This window comes from Furipterus horrens, unplaced genomic scaffold (genome assembly GCF_987537825.1).
Source record: "Furipterus horrens unplaced genomic scaffold, mFurHor1.1.pri manual_scaffold_13, whole genome shotgun sequence".
NCBI lineage: Eukaryota > Metazoa > Chordata > Mammalia > Chiroptera > Furipteridae > Furipterus > Furipterus horrens.
In genome coordinates this window covers 43,997,427-44,011,897 of record NW_028327183.1, presented here as the reverse complement: position 1 = coordinate 44,011,897, position 14,471 = coordinate 43,997,427, and the positions used below count along the sequence as shown (strand labels likewise).

The following is a 14,471-nucleotide window of genomic DNA, read 5'->3' as shown; positions in this document are numbered from 1 at the left end:
TGGGGCTTAGTGCCTGAGAGGCAGAAGGCAGAAGCTGGAGCTTGGGAGACTGAGTGTGTGGAGTGGGAGAGTCCTAGGCAAGGGAGCCTCAGTGGAAATGGGGAGATCAGGAAGGGATGGCAGGGGCCTCCACGGGGGCGCCCGACCTGGCCTTACACCCATACCCCAGCTCCGCACCCCCGGTCACAAACAGCTCAATGCCTGTGCAGAAGCTGGCTTCAGAGGCCAGGGCGGCCCCCACCTCCGCTGGCTGGCCCATGCGACCCAGGGGCTGGGGAGAGACCAGGCAAAGAGGAGGTCAAGCGGGGCCCTCCCCTGACTGCCGTGCACCATACCACCCGGCTGGCCCCCATCCCCTACCTGGGCCATGTGCCCTCTCCGACTGCGGCCTGGTGGTCAGGCGTGAAGGCTGCCAGCTCCTCCCACAGTGGGGTCCAGATGTTTCCTGGAGAGATCCTGGAGGGAGGGAGATGGGAGAATCAGCTGGGTCTCCCGCACTCACTGCATCGGGGCGCACTCCCTGTCTTCCCAGTCCCCCCAGGAGGCTCTCAGTGCACTCGGAGCTGCTCACCAGTTGACTCGGACACCATATTGACTCTCATCCAGAGCCAAGGCCTTGGTCATGGCTGTCAGCGCCCCCTAGAGAAAACACGTGGGCGGTGGGGGGCGGGGGGGTGGAGTTCAGTCCAGGGAGGGTGAGGCCCCTCCTGTGTCCTCTCTTCCCAACCAGGGGGGTGGGGGTGGAGGGTGCCAGGCAGGGGCATCAGAATGGGAAAGTCATGCCCTCCCCGCAAAGCAAACTACGTTAGGATGCACCAAGCTCTCTTTCTTTTCTCTTTCTTTTTTACTCCTTTTTTTGTTTTTCAAGATTTTATTTATTTTTAGAGGGAAGGGAGAAAGAGAGGGAGAGAAACATCAATGTGTGAGAGAAATGCACACCTCCAAATGGGGACCTGACCCACAACCCAGGCATGTGCCCTGACTGGGAATCGAACCAGTGACCTTTTGGTTTGAGGGATGACACTCAACCCACTGAGCCACACCAGTCAAGGCTAGGCTTTATTTCTCTTTTCTCTCTCTCTTTTTAAAATAGAAACATTTATTGAAGAAGATACAAGATACAAGAAACATTGCACATAGGACAATGATGCCTCAGTCTCCTTCAAAGCAGGCACCTTGGACCTCACACAGTTCTCCCAATTGCCATTAGCTGCCCATCATATTTTCCTGAATCTGTGTAAAGCCTGAAGTCTCTCCTCTTTCTTTCTTTTTTTTTTTTTTTTTTTTAAGATTTTACTTATTTATTTTTAGAGAGAGGGGAAGGGAGGGAGAGAGAAGGAGAGAAACATCAGTGTGTGGTTGCCTCTCGCACACCCCCAACCAGGGACCTGGCCCACAACCCAGGCATGTGCCCTGACTGGGAATCGAACTCTTGACACTTTGGTTCACAAGCTGGCTCACAATCCACTGAGCCACACCAGCCAGGGCTGGGCTTTATTTCTTAGGAGACACTTAGTGCCTAAAAACATGGCACAGGTTTTTATGCCTCAGGTCGGAGGCCCCTATCAGACCAGCAAAGGAGGGAAGGAAGAATCGAGGGGGCACCTCGATGGCCTACCTTGGTAGCCACGTAGGGAACTGCCTGGGACTGGCCAACTGCCCAGACCAGACTGGAGATGTCGATGACATTCCCCTGGCTCTTCCGCAGGTGGGGGAGGGTGAGCTGGAGGGACAGGAGGCAGAGTAAGCCACCCAAGGCTCTCCCCCAGCCTGCTGAAACACATCCCGCCCTGTCCCTGGTGTGTTCCCTAGCTGATCTCTTGGCCTTGTAAGGACAGCATCTGGGGCTCCGGAGCGCACCCTTGCTGGCTTACCCCAGGGTCTCTGGGTCTAAGCGCTGCTGGAGTCTCTCCCTGTCTGAAAGGGACTCTTCTCTACGTTTCTCTGTCTCCTCCCCCCCTTTTTCTGTCCCTATTCCCCTCTCTCTGGGTCTTTGTTTGTTATTCAAACTCCTGTCCACATGAAGACAGAAAAATGCTACATGGCTGCATTTTTTTTGCAAAAATAGGAGGAAGCTCTTTTATGCAGAGGGGAAGACAGTTCTTTGGAGTTTTAGGGAGAGCTCTGTGGTCAGAATGTGGGAGGCCTTCATGAAATAAACCCCTTATTCTGCCAACTTCTCCCCTACAACTCCCTGGCTACCTGAAGGTCCCTAAACAAACTCTCTCTCCCTCCTTCTCTGTCTCCCAGTTCTTTCACTATCCCTGACCTTGAAGAAATTAAAATTCTGTCCTTTTCCTTGTTTGCTTTGGGCAGCTGAGCTGGCCAGGCAAGGTCTGTTCTGCCACTAGAGTAACACACCCAAGCCAGTTCCCCCAGGGGTCCTCAGAGTGGGAAATTAGTTCCCTTCCCAGTTCACCCCACCAGCCCTTCCAAACCTCTTTTACTCTCTCAAAAAACAGCCTCCACACTGTTCTCAGTGCTGTCTCTCCAAATACCCCCTGAGGGTTCCAACCTCAGGGTCTTTGCACTTGCTGTTCCCTCTGCCTGGAATGCTTTTCCTAAGATAGCCTTACAACTCACTCCTAGGGTGACCAACCATTCTGGCTTGGCCAGAACTAAAGGGTTTCTGGAGACATGTGACATTCAGTCTACAGTTTCAGTGCTAAAGTGAGACAGTCCTAGGTAAACCTACTCTCTCAGCAACTTCAAATTCTGTTCAAATGTCACCTTGCCTAACCATCCTGTTTATTTAAAACTGCAGACTGCCTCATCCCCATCCCACTTCCTCATTCCTTTTATGACCCACATGCCCTCTGATGTGCCATATATGTATTATATTGTATTTTCTATTACTTTTTAGAAAATCTTTTAGAGAGAGGAGAAGGGAGGGAGAAAAAGAGGGAGAAAAACATCAACGTGAGAAAAAAACATCAAGTGGCTGCTTTCCATATGCGCCCTGACTGGGGACCGAACCTGCAACCCAGGCCCTGACCAGGAATTGAACTGGGGAACCTTTCGGTTTATGGAACAGCACCCAACCCACTGAGCCACACTGGCCAGGGCACCATTATATTTTACTGACTTATTCACTTATTCTCCGTCTCTCCCACCAGAATGCAAAAAAACCACAAGGGGACGGCTGAAATTCTTCTTTTCTTTGGCACAGAGTATGTGCTCAATGAATACCTACTGAATAAGTGAATGGATTTATTGAGGACCTGGTATATATATGCCTGGCCCCATTTTCAGCATTACACAGATTAGCTCATTAAGGAACAGGAAGGTGAGTGACAGGCATAGAGGGTCCCATGACACCTAACAGACCCAGTATTGGCAACCCCGCAGTCTGAGACCAAAACAATAACCAAATAAGAATTTCTGACAACGCTAAGTGTTAAGAATGTCAGGATACAGGGGTAGCGACAAGAGAGTGCCGCGGGTGTTGGGGGCGGGGTGAACTCTAATCCTCCAGCCTCCTCCTTGGGGACCCCCGACATTCATCCTCTGCTTCCCCCTCGCTCTCATCAGCCTTGAAAGCCCCTTCCCTCAGGCCTGGGGCTTGCTCGGCCCCCACCCCGGGCCCTGCCCCGCCACATTTCTCTCCTTAACCTTGGCCACTTCCTCTGCCACACTCCCTCTCCACTCCCACCCTGCGAAGGAAAGTGAGGGCAGAGACAGGGTGCATTTGCCACCTTCATCCCAGCGCTGGGGACACCGCTGCTGCCAAATAAATATTTGTCCCACACCGCCCTTCCCAACCCTCCCGCACATTCCTTGGCCGAGCCCTCCCTGCCCCCACCCCAAGGTCACCTAGTAGCTACATCAAGGACCTGCTGGACTCTTACTGGCCTGACCGCCCCTCCCTCCCTTCAGGCAGCCAATCTGGGGAGCCTGGCTCTGGCCTGACTCCACTTCACTTCAGTGTCGGGGTTCCTGGGTCCTTCTCAGTCTCTGAGCTCGGCCTGGGAAGTCCCTACCTTGTTGATTTCTCACCAGCATCTCCTGAATCTCCCTCAGGGTCCCCTGCTGGAGCTCCCGACCTGCCACCCCTGGGCTCTCCATCTCAAGGTCTCCAGTGCAGAACTCACCCCATTGTCTTTCCTAAAACCTGCCCCTCTTCCTTGGTCCCCCTCCCACCCCGCTTCTTAAGCCACAGACTGGGAGACCTGGGAGTCTTCCAGAGTCTCCCTTGGCCTCAGTTCCTCATCGGATCCATCGGTTTCTTGCTCAAATACCTTCAAGGGCTCCCTATTGCTCTTTAAAATTTTATTTATTTATTTACTTTTAGAGCAAGCGGAAGGGAATGAGAAAGGGAGAGAAACACCAAAGTGTGGCCTCTTGCACACCCCCAACTGGGGACCCGCCCACAACCCAGGCCTGTGCCCTGACTGGGAATCGAACCAGCGACCTTTCAGTTCGCAGACCAGCACTCAATCCACGGATCCATACCAGCCAGGGCCCCCTATTGCTCTTGAGATAAAGACCAGACACCTGGCATTGCCCTCAGGGCTCCATGTGATCTGCCCCCCCCCCCCGCCCCTTCCTGTACCAACCCCTCTCTCACTGCCAGGCCTTGGCAGGCTGTTCCCACGGCCAGCAACACTTGCACTTCCCTGTCGCCACATCAAGGCCCCACTGGACTCTTACTAGTGTGACTCTCCCCCTTCCTCCCTCCCTTTGGACACTGGATCTGGAGAGCCCCCTTCACCACCCCTCTGGTTAATGATACTCATCTTTTGCTTCCTCCAGGAAGCCCACCTGTCCTGACTCCCAGAACAAGCCAGTCTCCCTATCATATGTCTCCTAGAATCCCACCTGTCTCCTCCCTAGCATGACACATTCACCCCCATAAACTCACCTCTGCACTTTTTTAATAACACCTGGTTGCCCCATGACTATGAACTCCACAGGGGCAAAGACCACATGGTGTCACCGGCACCTAGTACACTGCTTGATACCTACCCAGGTTTTATTTATTGATCAATAAATAAATGAATGATTGGATAGATCTCTAAGAACCAATACAGCTCTGAGAGTCTACAACAGACACGCCTCTCCTCAAACACCTTCTGTAAATCCTTTCTGCCCATAAGATCTCATTTCCACAACCATATCAAGATCCCTCGTTCCTCTGTTGCTTTCTCTAGCCTAGGAAATCACAAACTTTGGCTCATGTTGGAATCCACCAGGGAGGCCGAAGATCCAGACATTCTGATTCAGGAGGTCTGGGTGGGGGCCCAAGAGTCAACCTTTTGAGAGCTTCCGAGGGATGCTGGTGGTGATGATGGTGGTAGTGATGATGATGGTGATGAAAATAATGATGGTGGTGATGGCAATGATGACGGTGAAGATGATGATGGGGATGATGATGGTGACAGTGATAATGATGGTGGTGATGGTGATAATGGCAGCAGAGTTGTCATTCATGCTGACAGATTTCCCTGCAACAGGCACAGTTGTAGGTGCTGAGATAGAAGCATGAACAGGAAGCAGAAGACTTTGCTCTCCAGAAAACCAAATGGATGGGCCTTGTCTGGAGTCTGAAGTGGATAAGACATTTGCGAACAGCAGGGTGAATTCAAATAGGGCTTTAGTATTAAACAGTATTAAGGAATTACTGTTAATTTGGTAGTGGCAGTTTGGTTATGTAAAAAAAAAAAAAGTCTTAACTTTAATTTGTAACATAAAGTTGAATGTAGTTTTAAATTAAAATGCTCAGCCCTGCCTGGTGTGGCTCAGTGGCTTGAACGCCAGCCTGCAAACTGAAGGGTCACCGGTTCAGTTCCCAGTCAGGGCACACGCCTGGGTTGCAGGCCAGGTCCCTGGTTGGAGGTGCATGAGAGGCAACCAATCCATGTTTCTCTCACACATTGTTTCTCTCTCTTTCTTTTCCATCCTCCCTCTCTCTAAAAATAAATATTAAAAAAAAATTTTTTTAACGAGCAATCAAGCAAATGTGATAAAATATTAACAATGGAGAGTCTGGGCATACGGGAGTTCTCTGTACTGTTCTGGCAATGTTTTAAAACACAAATTATTTCAAAATAAAAATAAACATTCTAATCCATTGGTAGTACTGATGAAATTATATGATGTCTGTGTAGGAGAATGCAGGAGGCAATGGGTAGAACACGTTTAACAAAATGATTTTAATTGCTAAGCTGCAGGTGGAGATGGTGGTTTTCTTGCTCTTAAAATACATTCAAGGGTTTCTGCCCCAGGGCCTTTGCATATTCTTTTCTTAGTGAGTGAAACACTCTGTGCCCTATTTTCCTTCCCTCCCACTCAAGGTGCAGCTCAAATCTCACCTTTCCCCTTCTACTTCTCCGGGGATTAATTTGCCCGACATGTATCTCAGAAACCTCCAGCTGAGCGAGGTAGATTAGCCACAGTAAACAGAACAGGACTAGGTTCATGATGAACAGTAATAGCTTGTAGACAGGAAACTCTGTGCCAGGCATGTTCTAAGGGCTTGGTGGGTATTTAATCGAATCTGATTCAATTCTCAGAACAACCCTGTGAATTAGGTATCATGATTATCCCTCGTTTACAGTAAAATTGAGGCACAGAGAGATTGAGTAACTTGCCCAATGTTGCCAGGAGGAGGCGGCAGAGAACTTAGGCAGGCCGGCCCCAGATCTAGACTCTTCACAGCAGCTCCCCCACAAGTAACAGAGGCAGGGAGCCAGCCAATAGGGAGAGGCAGGAGCTCGGATACAGAGAGAGCCGGGCCACATTTAGCAGGCTGTCACCCTGCCTCATGGATCCAGTTTATCAACGTTTCAAGGGAAACTAGAAATCCAGTAATGTAAAATCACTCTCTTTTTAAATTCTGGATACACACACACACACACACACACACACACCTTTTATGGGTTATGATGTACAGAAGGTGAAGAGAAATTGGGGAAGAAGCCAGGGTTCACCGGTTGAGCAGGGAATGACCCAACTGGCGACATTCCACCTGGATCTCAGATCAAACCTTGAAGGTAGCACCTGAGCTTTCCCCACACCGGTGACCCCTGGCCCACTCTGTGGGCCTCTCCCATCTGTCTGCACTCGCTTTTCCAAGCTCCTCCAGCCTCAAGCCAGTGAGCTCCAAAATGATGTCTCTAGGCCTGGACCCTCACCCCAGACCCACGAATCCCACCCCACCTGCTTCGCCTAGGGATCCCCATCCTACAGTTGCTAAACAAATAAACGACAACAGAAACAAAAACACATTTCTTTCTTTCTCAAGTTCACCCTCATATCTAGTCTATGATGAAATCCTGACAATTCTACCTTCAAAATGAACCCAGAATTGGACCACTTCTCACCAAATCCGCAGCCACCAGACTGGTCAGATCCAACATCACCTCCTGCCTGGACCGCCCTCCAAGCCCCCGGCTTCAGCCTTTGCCCCCTCTGTTCCCCACGCGGCCGCCAGAGGGCGCCAGTTTCCACTCACAGCAGTTCCTGTTCCCCAGCTCAGAACCCTCCATGGCTCTCAGCTCACTCCGTGGTTTAAAACGCCCCATGCAATCCGGGTCCCATCGCCCGCTCTCCGCCCTCACTTTGCGCCCTTTCCTCTGCGCTCACCCTGCCTCAGTCACACTGTCCTTCTCACTGCTCTCCTGCACTCCAAGCTGTCTCGCCCCAGGGCCTTTGCACTGGCTATTTCTCTGCTGGACCACTATTCACCACACACTTCCTCGGGGTATGGCTCAAATGTTACCCGTCAGAGAAGTCTTCTGACCACCCCACTTTGTCTAAAAGAGCACACAGCCCTGACCAGGTGGCTCAGTTGGTTGGAGCTTTGTCCCAGTGCACCAAAAGGTGGCTGGTTCGATTCCCAGTCAGGACACATATGGGAGGCAACCAATCCATGTTTTTCTCTCACATCGATGTTCTTCTTTTACATCGATGTTTCTCTCTCTCCCCCTCCCCCTCTCTAAAATCAATAAAAACATCCTCAGGTGAGGATAAAAATAAAATGAAATAAAATAGGACACAAATACACAATTTAAAGTAACTCTTCACCTGGTAAAGATCATACTGAATTATTTACAGGTGAAATATGATATCTGGGATTTACTTTAAAGTAGTCCAGGAAAGAAAGTGGGGGGTCTCCAAGAAGCAAGAATGGCAGAATGCTGCTAATTGTTGGCACCAGGCAATGATCAAATGGGGTTCAGTATACGATTCTTCCTGCTTTTGCATACACTTGCGAAATGCCAGAATAGAAATAAATAAAATGCTAAATGAAAATAAAATAGCATTTGCACATACCCACCGCTCATCATCCACTCTTTTTCCTTCAGTTTTTTTGCCTAGCACTTATCACTCCCTGACAGTATATTCTATATATACCGGCCTGCTGTCTGTCTCCCCTGCTAGAATGTCAGTTCCCCAAGGACAGGGGTGGCTGCCTGTTTTGTCCCCTGCTGGATGCCCAGTGCTTACTTAGCACACTGTGGGTGCTAAATGAATACTTGGCCCTGGCTGGTGTGGCTCAGTGGATTGAGCACCAGCCTGTGAACCAGAAGGTCACAGGTTCAATTCCCAGTCAGGGTACATGCCTGGGTTGCGGGCAGGGTCCCCAGATGGCGGTGTGTGAGAGGCAACTAGTTGATGTTTCTTGCCCTCTCTTTCTCCCTCCCTTCTCCTCTCTCTATAAATAAATAAATAAAAATCTTTTAAAAATTGAATATTTGTTGAATGAGTGAATTAAAAAGCGCTGTGACAAAAAGAACATACTATTTATCACAGAGAATGACTACGTACGTCTAAGTGCCGCATAAGCAGGGAAGGTCGGGAAAGGCCTTTGGGAGGAGGTGACGTGAAGAGAGATGATAAGCAGGGGGCATTATGGGAAGATTCAGAGCAAGGGCACAGAGGTAGCTATTGATGGGGTGGCAAAGCTGTGACTGTCTATTACCGCCTCCCTGTTTCAATCTGCGCCCATGTTCTTAACATCCCCTCCTGACTACCACCCCACTTGGGAAGGTCCTGAAAGGTTCCTAAGAAGGCAGAGCTATGTACCCACCCAGGCTGCTTTTGCTGGATGTGGGGATTTGCACCATTAATTTTCTGCAAAAAACAGAGTCCTTGGGGAATAAGATTACACCAAGGCACAGAAAATACTCTCCTCTCGGATAAAGTGGGTCTGACAATCTCACTGTCAGGACGCCACCTGGCCCAGGCAGCCAGGGCCCCCAGCCTTCACCTTGATCAAGGTGTATGTCCCCAGCAGGTTCAGCGCCAGCAGCTGCCAGAAGTCCTGGGCAGAGGTCTCCTCAGGCCACTGTGGAGGCGGGTCTAAGGGCAGGGGGTGGAGAGAGGGGACAGAATGAGGGAGCCGTGTGGACAGGAGAACCAGAGGGAAAAAGGGATGGTAAAGGAGAGTGGGGGGCTTAGGGGGGGCTGGCAGACAGAAGGGTCAGGGATGGTGAAAAGGAAAGGAAATTGCACAGCAGTTAATAAAGAAAGCAGTGTCAGAGGCCAGAAGGTCTGGGTTCAAATCTCAGCCCTGCCATTTCCTGGCTGTGTGATTTTGGGCAAGTCACCTTGCCTCTCTGTGCCTCGGTCTCCTTAACTACAGGATGACAATAACCCCTCCTGAGTTTAGAAATGTTACAAGTCAATATTTATGCGTAACACTTAGTACAATAGTGTGTTTGTTAAATATGGTTGGCCCTTGAACAACACAGGTTTGAACTGCGTGGGTCTATTCATATGCAGATTTTTTTCAATAAATATACAGTCTCCCCTCCTTATCCAGAGTTTGTATCCATAGTCAAGCAACCGCAAATCAAAAACAATAACATTTTTAATTAATTTTTTTTTCAATTACAGTTTATATTCAGCATTATTTTGTATTCGTTCCAGGTGCACAGCACAGAACAACAGCATTTTTGATCCACAGGGCAGGGGGAATCTGCAGGTGCAGAGGGCTGACTGTATGCATTGTTCTGCTCTGTTTCATTTATTTATTTAAAAAATATTTTATCTTATTTCTTTTTAGAGAGAGGAGAAGGGAGGGAAGAGAAGGAGAGAAACACCGCTGTGTGGTTACCTCTCGCACGCCCCCAACCAGGGACCCGGCCCGCAACCCAGGCACGTGCCCTGACTGGGAATTGAACCAGCGAGCTCCAGGTTCACAGGCTGGCACTCAGTCCACGGAGCCACACCAGCCAGGGCTCTGCTCTGTTTTTTATAAGGGACTTGAGTGTCCAAGGATTTTGGTATGCGAATGGATCCTGGGACCAATCCCCCACAGATACTGAGGGACTGAAGTAAAGCTTAGGGCAGTCAAAAGTTGCAACCAGATTTTCAACTGCATGGGGATCAGCTCCTCTAACCCCTGCATTGTTCAGGGGTCAGTGATAAACAGAAGGAACTGGGGGTGGGGTGGGGGGGTGGTTAGAGGGAAAGAAAAATCAATATTCATGAGAAAAGGAGCTGGAAAGACAGGAGAGTGAGAAGGAGGGGAAGTCCTCATCGCCCTGGACAGGCTAGTTAATATAATATGTACAGTCAATTCTCATTTTCAAGCCAGTTATGGTCTGTAGAGTCACCGTGAACACTGAATTAGTGAGTATTGATCCCCTGTTCCTAGGGAAAGTATGTATATATAATATTATATAATAATATGAACCTGTTATGGACTCAAAAAGTTCATGTGTTACCCTGGCCAGGTGCTCAATTGGTTAGAGCATCATCCCGTACAGCTAAAGGTTGTGAGTTCCATTTCTGGTCAGGGCACATATCTAGGCTGTGGGTTCGATCCCCAGCTGGGGTGTGTATGGGAGGCAACCAATGGATGTTTCTCTCTCTCCCTCTCTCCATTTCTTTCTCTCTAAAATCAATAAATATCCTTGGGTAAGGAATAACATTTTCTTTTAATTAAAAAGCAAAGCTCATGTGTTGAAATTCAACCTTTAAAGTGATGGTGTTTGGAGGTGAGGCTTTTGGAAGGTGTTATGTCATGAGGGTGGAGCCCTCGTGAATGGGATTAGTGTCCTTAGAAAGAACAACCCAGCCGTGGTTGGTGTGGCTCAGTGGATTGAGTGCCAGCCTGCAAACCAAAGGATCACCAGTTCGATTCCCAATCAGGGCAGATGGATGCCAGGGTTGCAGGCCAGATCTCCAGTTAGGGGTGCACAAGAGGCAACCACACATTGATGTTTCTCTCCCTCTCTTTCTCCCTCCCTTCCCCTCTCTAAAAATAAATAAATAAAATCTTTAAAAAAAAGAAAGGACACCCCAGACAGCTTCTTCGCCCTTCCGCCATGCAGGGCACAGTGAGAAGCAGGCCCACACCACACACGGAATCTGCCAGCACCTCGATGTTGGACTTTCTAGCCCCCAGAACTGTGAGAGATAAATATTTGCTATTTAAGCCACCCAGCCAATGGTATTTCTGTTATAGCAGTCTGAACAAACTGAGATAGTGCCTGTATGTGGGTGCATACATATATGTACATATATGGATATCTAACAGATTTTAAACTTAAATCCTAAAAACAGCTCATATTGGTGAACTCTATTTCATTGATTTTGCAAATAAGTCAATTGCCTGAGGCCACGCCACGCACAGCTTCCAGCCTTGTGACCCCAACCTGTTCAGCTGGCCCGAGTGGGCGTTCTCCACTGTGCCGTCCCCTCCTGCCTCTGTCCTCTGGGCATCTCCCTGCCTAAGAACTAAAACTAGGGCAAAGCGTCATCTTGCTCAACCTCAGCTGGGAACACGTGCTACAGACAACTCAGGTGTTTGTCACTCTGCGCGTGTCTGTGAAAACCAGCAAAGTGCGACGAGTGCTGCTGATTCTGGGGTTACAGAAACTTGCTTTCGGCGCGTGGGAGTTCCCAATGCAGAATCTATGAATAATGAGGAGTGCCTGTATCTGTCTCTTCTTGTCTATTTCCTCACTCTGGCAGGTGAATCCCATCACTGCTAAACCCCTAGACCCTAGGACAGAACTCGGGACATAGGGGTGCTCAGTAAATACCTGCTGAATAATCAAAGGGTACAAAGAGAAAGAATGAGCTGATATCCACCATCTGTTTCATCCTCGCAACAACAAACCCAGAGAGGGTGAGCGACTTCTACGGCCTTGCTGTGTGACCTCAGTGCAAACACTTCACCTCTCTGAGCCTTGGTTTGCAAGCATGAGGCATTCTGATAAAGGGTAGCCATGAAACTGATGGCAATTTCCCTTTGAAAGCCCCGTACGCCACACGCCATGAGTACGTCTCCACAGTCCTCAGCACTAGAAAGGCCGTCAGCCTCACCTAGAAGTTCCAGTATTTAAGAGGCTGACTAGCCTACTTTGTTCAATATCCACAACAGCCCTACAGTGAGGACCATCATCACCCTTATTCCCACTTAGAAATGTAGAAACTGAGGTCTGGAAAGGGGGGGGTGTCACACTGCCAGCGTGGAACTGAGCCAGATAGAAGCCCAGGCATGGGGGATCCCACAGCTGGCCTGTCCTGTCTGAGTGGACAGAGGGGACGATGGGGGGATCGGGGGCAGAGAAAAGGGGAAACTGAGGTTCCTGAGAGAGGGGTGGGAAGCCAGGAGGTAGGTTGACACTGGGGAGTGGCCCTCCAGCCTCACAACTCACGGTAGCTGGCGTTGTTGACCACACAATCCAGGCGGTCACAATGGCGGACTGTCTCCGAAACGAGGGTCTGAGAAGAAAGACATCTTGTGAGTGAGGAGTGTTGGCAGCCGGGGCTCCCAAAAGCAAGACAGGTAGAGGGAAACCAGAGCCACAGCTGAGGGGACAGGGAGCTGGAGGAAGTGGGGGACTCCCCCAAGTCACCAGGCATGGCAGGAGAAGAGGAGACAGGAAGCCAGGGGTGCCTGGAGCCCACAGGTCACACCTGCAGTCACTACTCCAGAGACCTGGGGTCCAGGGGATAGAGACCCATGGGGGCAGATATCAGAGAGATATTGACTAAAGAGAAGGGACAGAAACGCTGAGACAGGAGGGGGAAACTCTTACAGAAAAAGACCCACTCACTGTGAGGAACTCATTTGTTCCATTTACAACACAGGTGTGATAAGAATCTTGAAGAAGTGGGAGATAAAGGAGAACCTACCCAGAAGACACTGGGCCCCCCAGCAGAATCAGGGAGAGCCTTGCAGGGGGGAAAGGTCACTGAGCTGAAACCTTTGGGCCTGAACAATGTAGCCAGGAGAGGAGGAAGATGTAGAGGGAACAGCATGTGCAAAACCTAGAAGAGAACAAAGCTCAAGAGAAACTGGATCTAGGGAGTGGGGACAAAAAATACGCTCACCGTCACTTCTTCCTCCTGAGTCATGTCACAGAGGAGAAAGACAGTTCCAGGAAGCTCCTGCTCCAGGGCCCGGCCCCCCAACTCTTCAGAGAGAGGACTGGGGGCTTGAGTCTGGGGGAGGAGGGACTGGGGCCTTCGACCTCTGGGTCTGAATGAGGGAGGAGGGGCTGAGGACCCAGATTTCTGGGTCTGAGGGAGGCGGGCTGGGGGCTGGACTGCTGGGCCTTGGGGAGGAGGGGCTGGGGTTGAGGACTGAGAGACCCTCACTCACCATCTTTGTCACAGAAAACCACTTGGGCCCCGCTTTCCACTGAGAATAGGAAGGGAACAGGTTACCCCAGCAGAGACCGTCGTTAATGCCTCTGCTGCCCTCTTGTGGCCATCTGGAGTGGGGCCTATCACCCAACTCGGCTCCCCTCGTGACCCTAGTCTCATGATGACCTCCTAGGACAAAGGGTACAGGCCTTGACATATATGCTCCTTAGCTACTCCAAGCACCTACTGGGGTTCCTAAGACCCCCATCTCTGGCTTCCGGAGTAAACCCTAAATCTGCAAGAGATATAGTCCCCCAAACCATTCATTCTGTAGCTATAATAGCTGAGACCCAGAGAAAGGGAGTAGGGGCGTTTGAGACCTGCCAAAATCTCAGGCTTCAGGATACCACTCCCACCCCTTCGTTAGCATGCAAATTGGATTTCCAAGCTAAGAATCACAAGTTCTTCTTCCCACATTCATTAGACCCCGGGTCGCTCCTCTCCCAGATTCCAGTATTCTACCAGCCAAGACCCCCTCACCGAAGGCTCGCACGATCCCGGCCCCTGTCACAATGACCACCTCCCCGGCTTAGCGCGATCCTGTGGCCATCCCGCGCCAGTCAATCTGTCTCTCCCTCTGTCACTCACTCGGGGGCTCTTTCTCTGCCCAAAGTCCCGTGAGGCTGTGGGCTGCACCCTGGGAGCCCGGCCCTGGGGGGCGTTGCCAAGAAGTCCAGGTGCCCGAAAGCTTGGCCCCGGCCCCCTCCTCCCACAAACTCAGTAATCCAGCCCACCACCCTTGCTCAGACCTGTAAGTCCGAGGTCCATGCCCCTTCTTCCCTGGGGACCCAGGATTCCAGACCCCAGCTCAGTCCCTCAGAGTCCCCAGTGTCACAACCCCAAACAGACGGAGAAAGCTATTA

The 14,471-nt window shown here is 50.4% G+C and overlaps 1 protein-coding gene across 1 annotated transcript; it reads right to left on the bottom strand.

Moving 5' to 3' along the window:
* Window positions 1-106: 106 nt before the first annotated feature.
* On the bottom strand, window positions 107-14,158 carry HSD17B14 (hydroxysteroid 17-beta dehydrogenase 14). The gene is given in 9 exon segments (XM_090260862.1): window positions 107-284; window positions 373-456; window positions 572-639; window positions 1,619-1,723; window positions 9,212-9,303; window positions 12,615-12,681; window positions 13,294-13,376; window positions 13,565-13,603; window positions 14,089-14,158. Coding segments are annotated over 9 exon segments (786 nt in total).
* Between the last annotated feature and the right edge of the window lie 313 nt (window positions 14,159-14,471).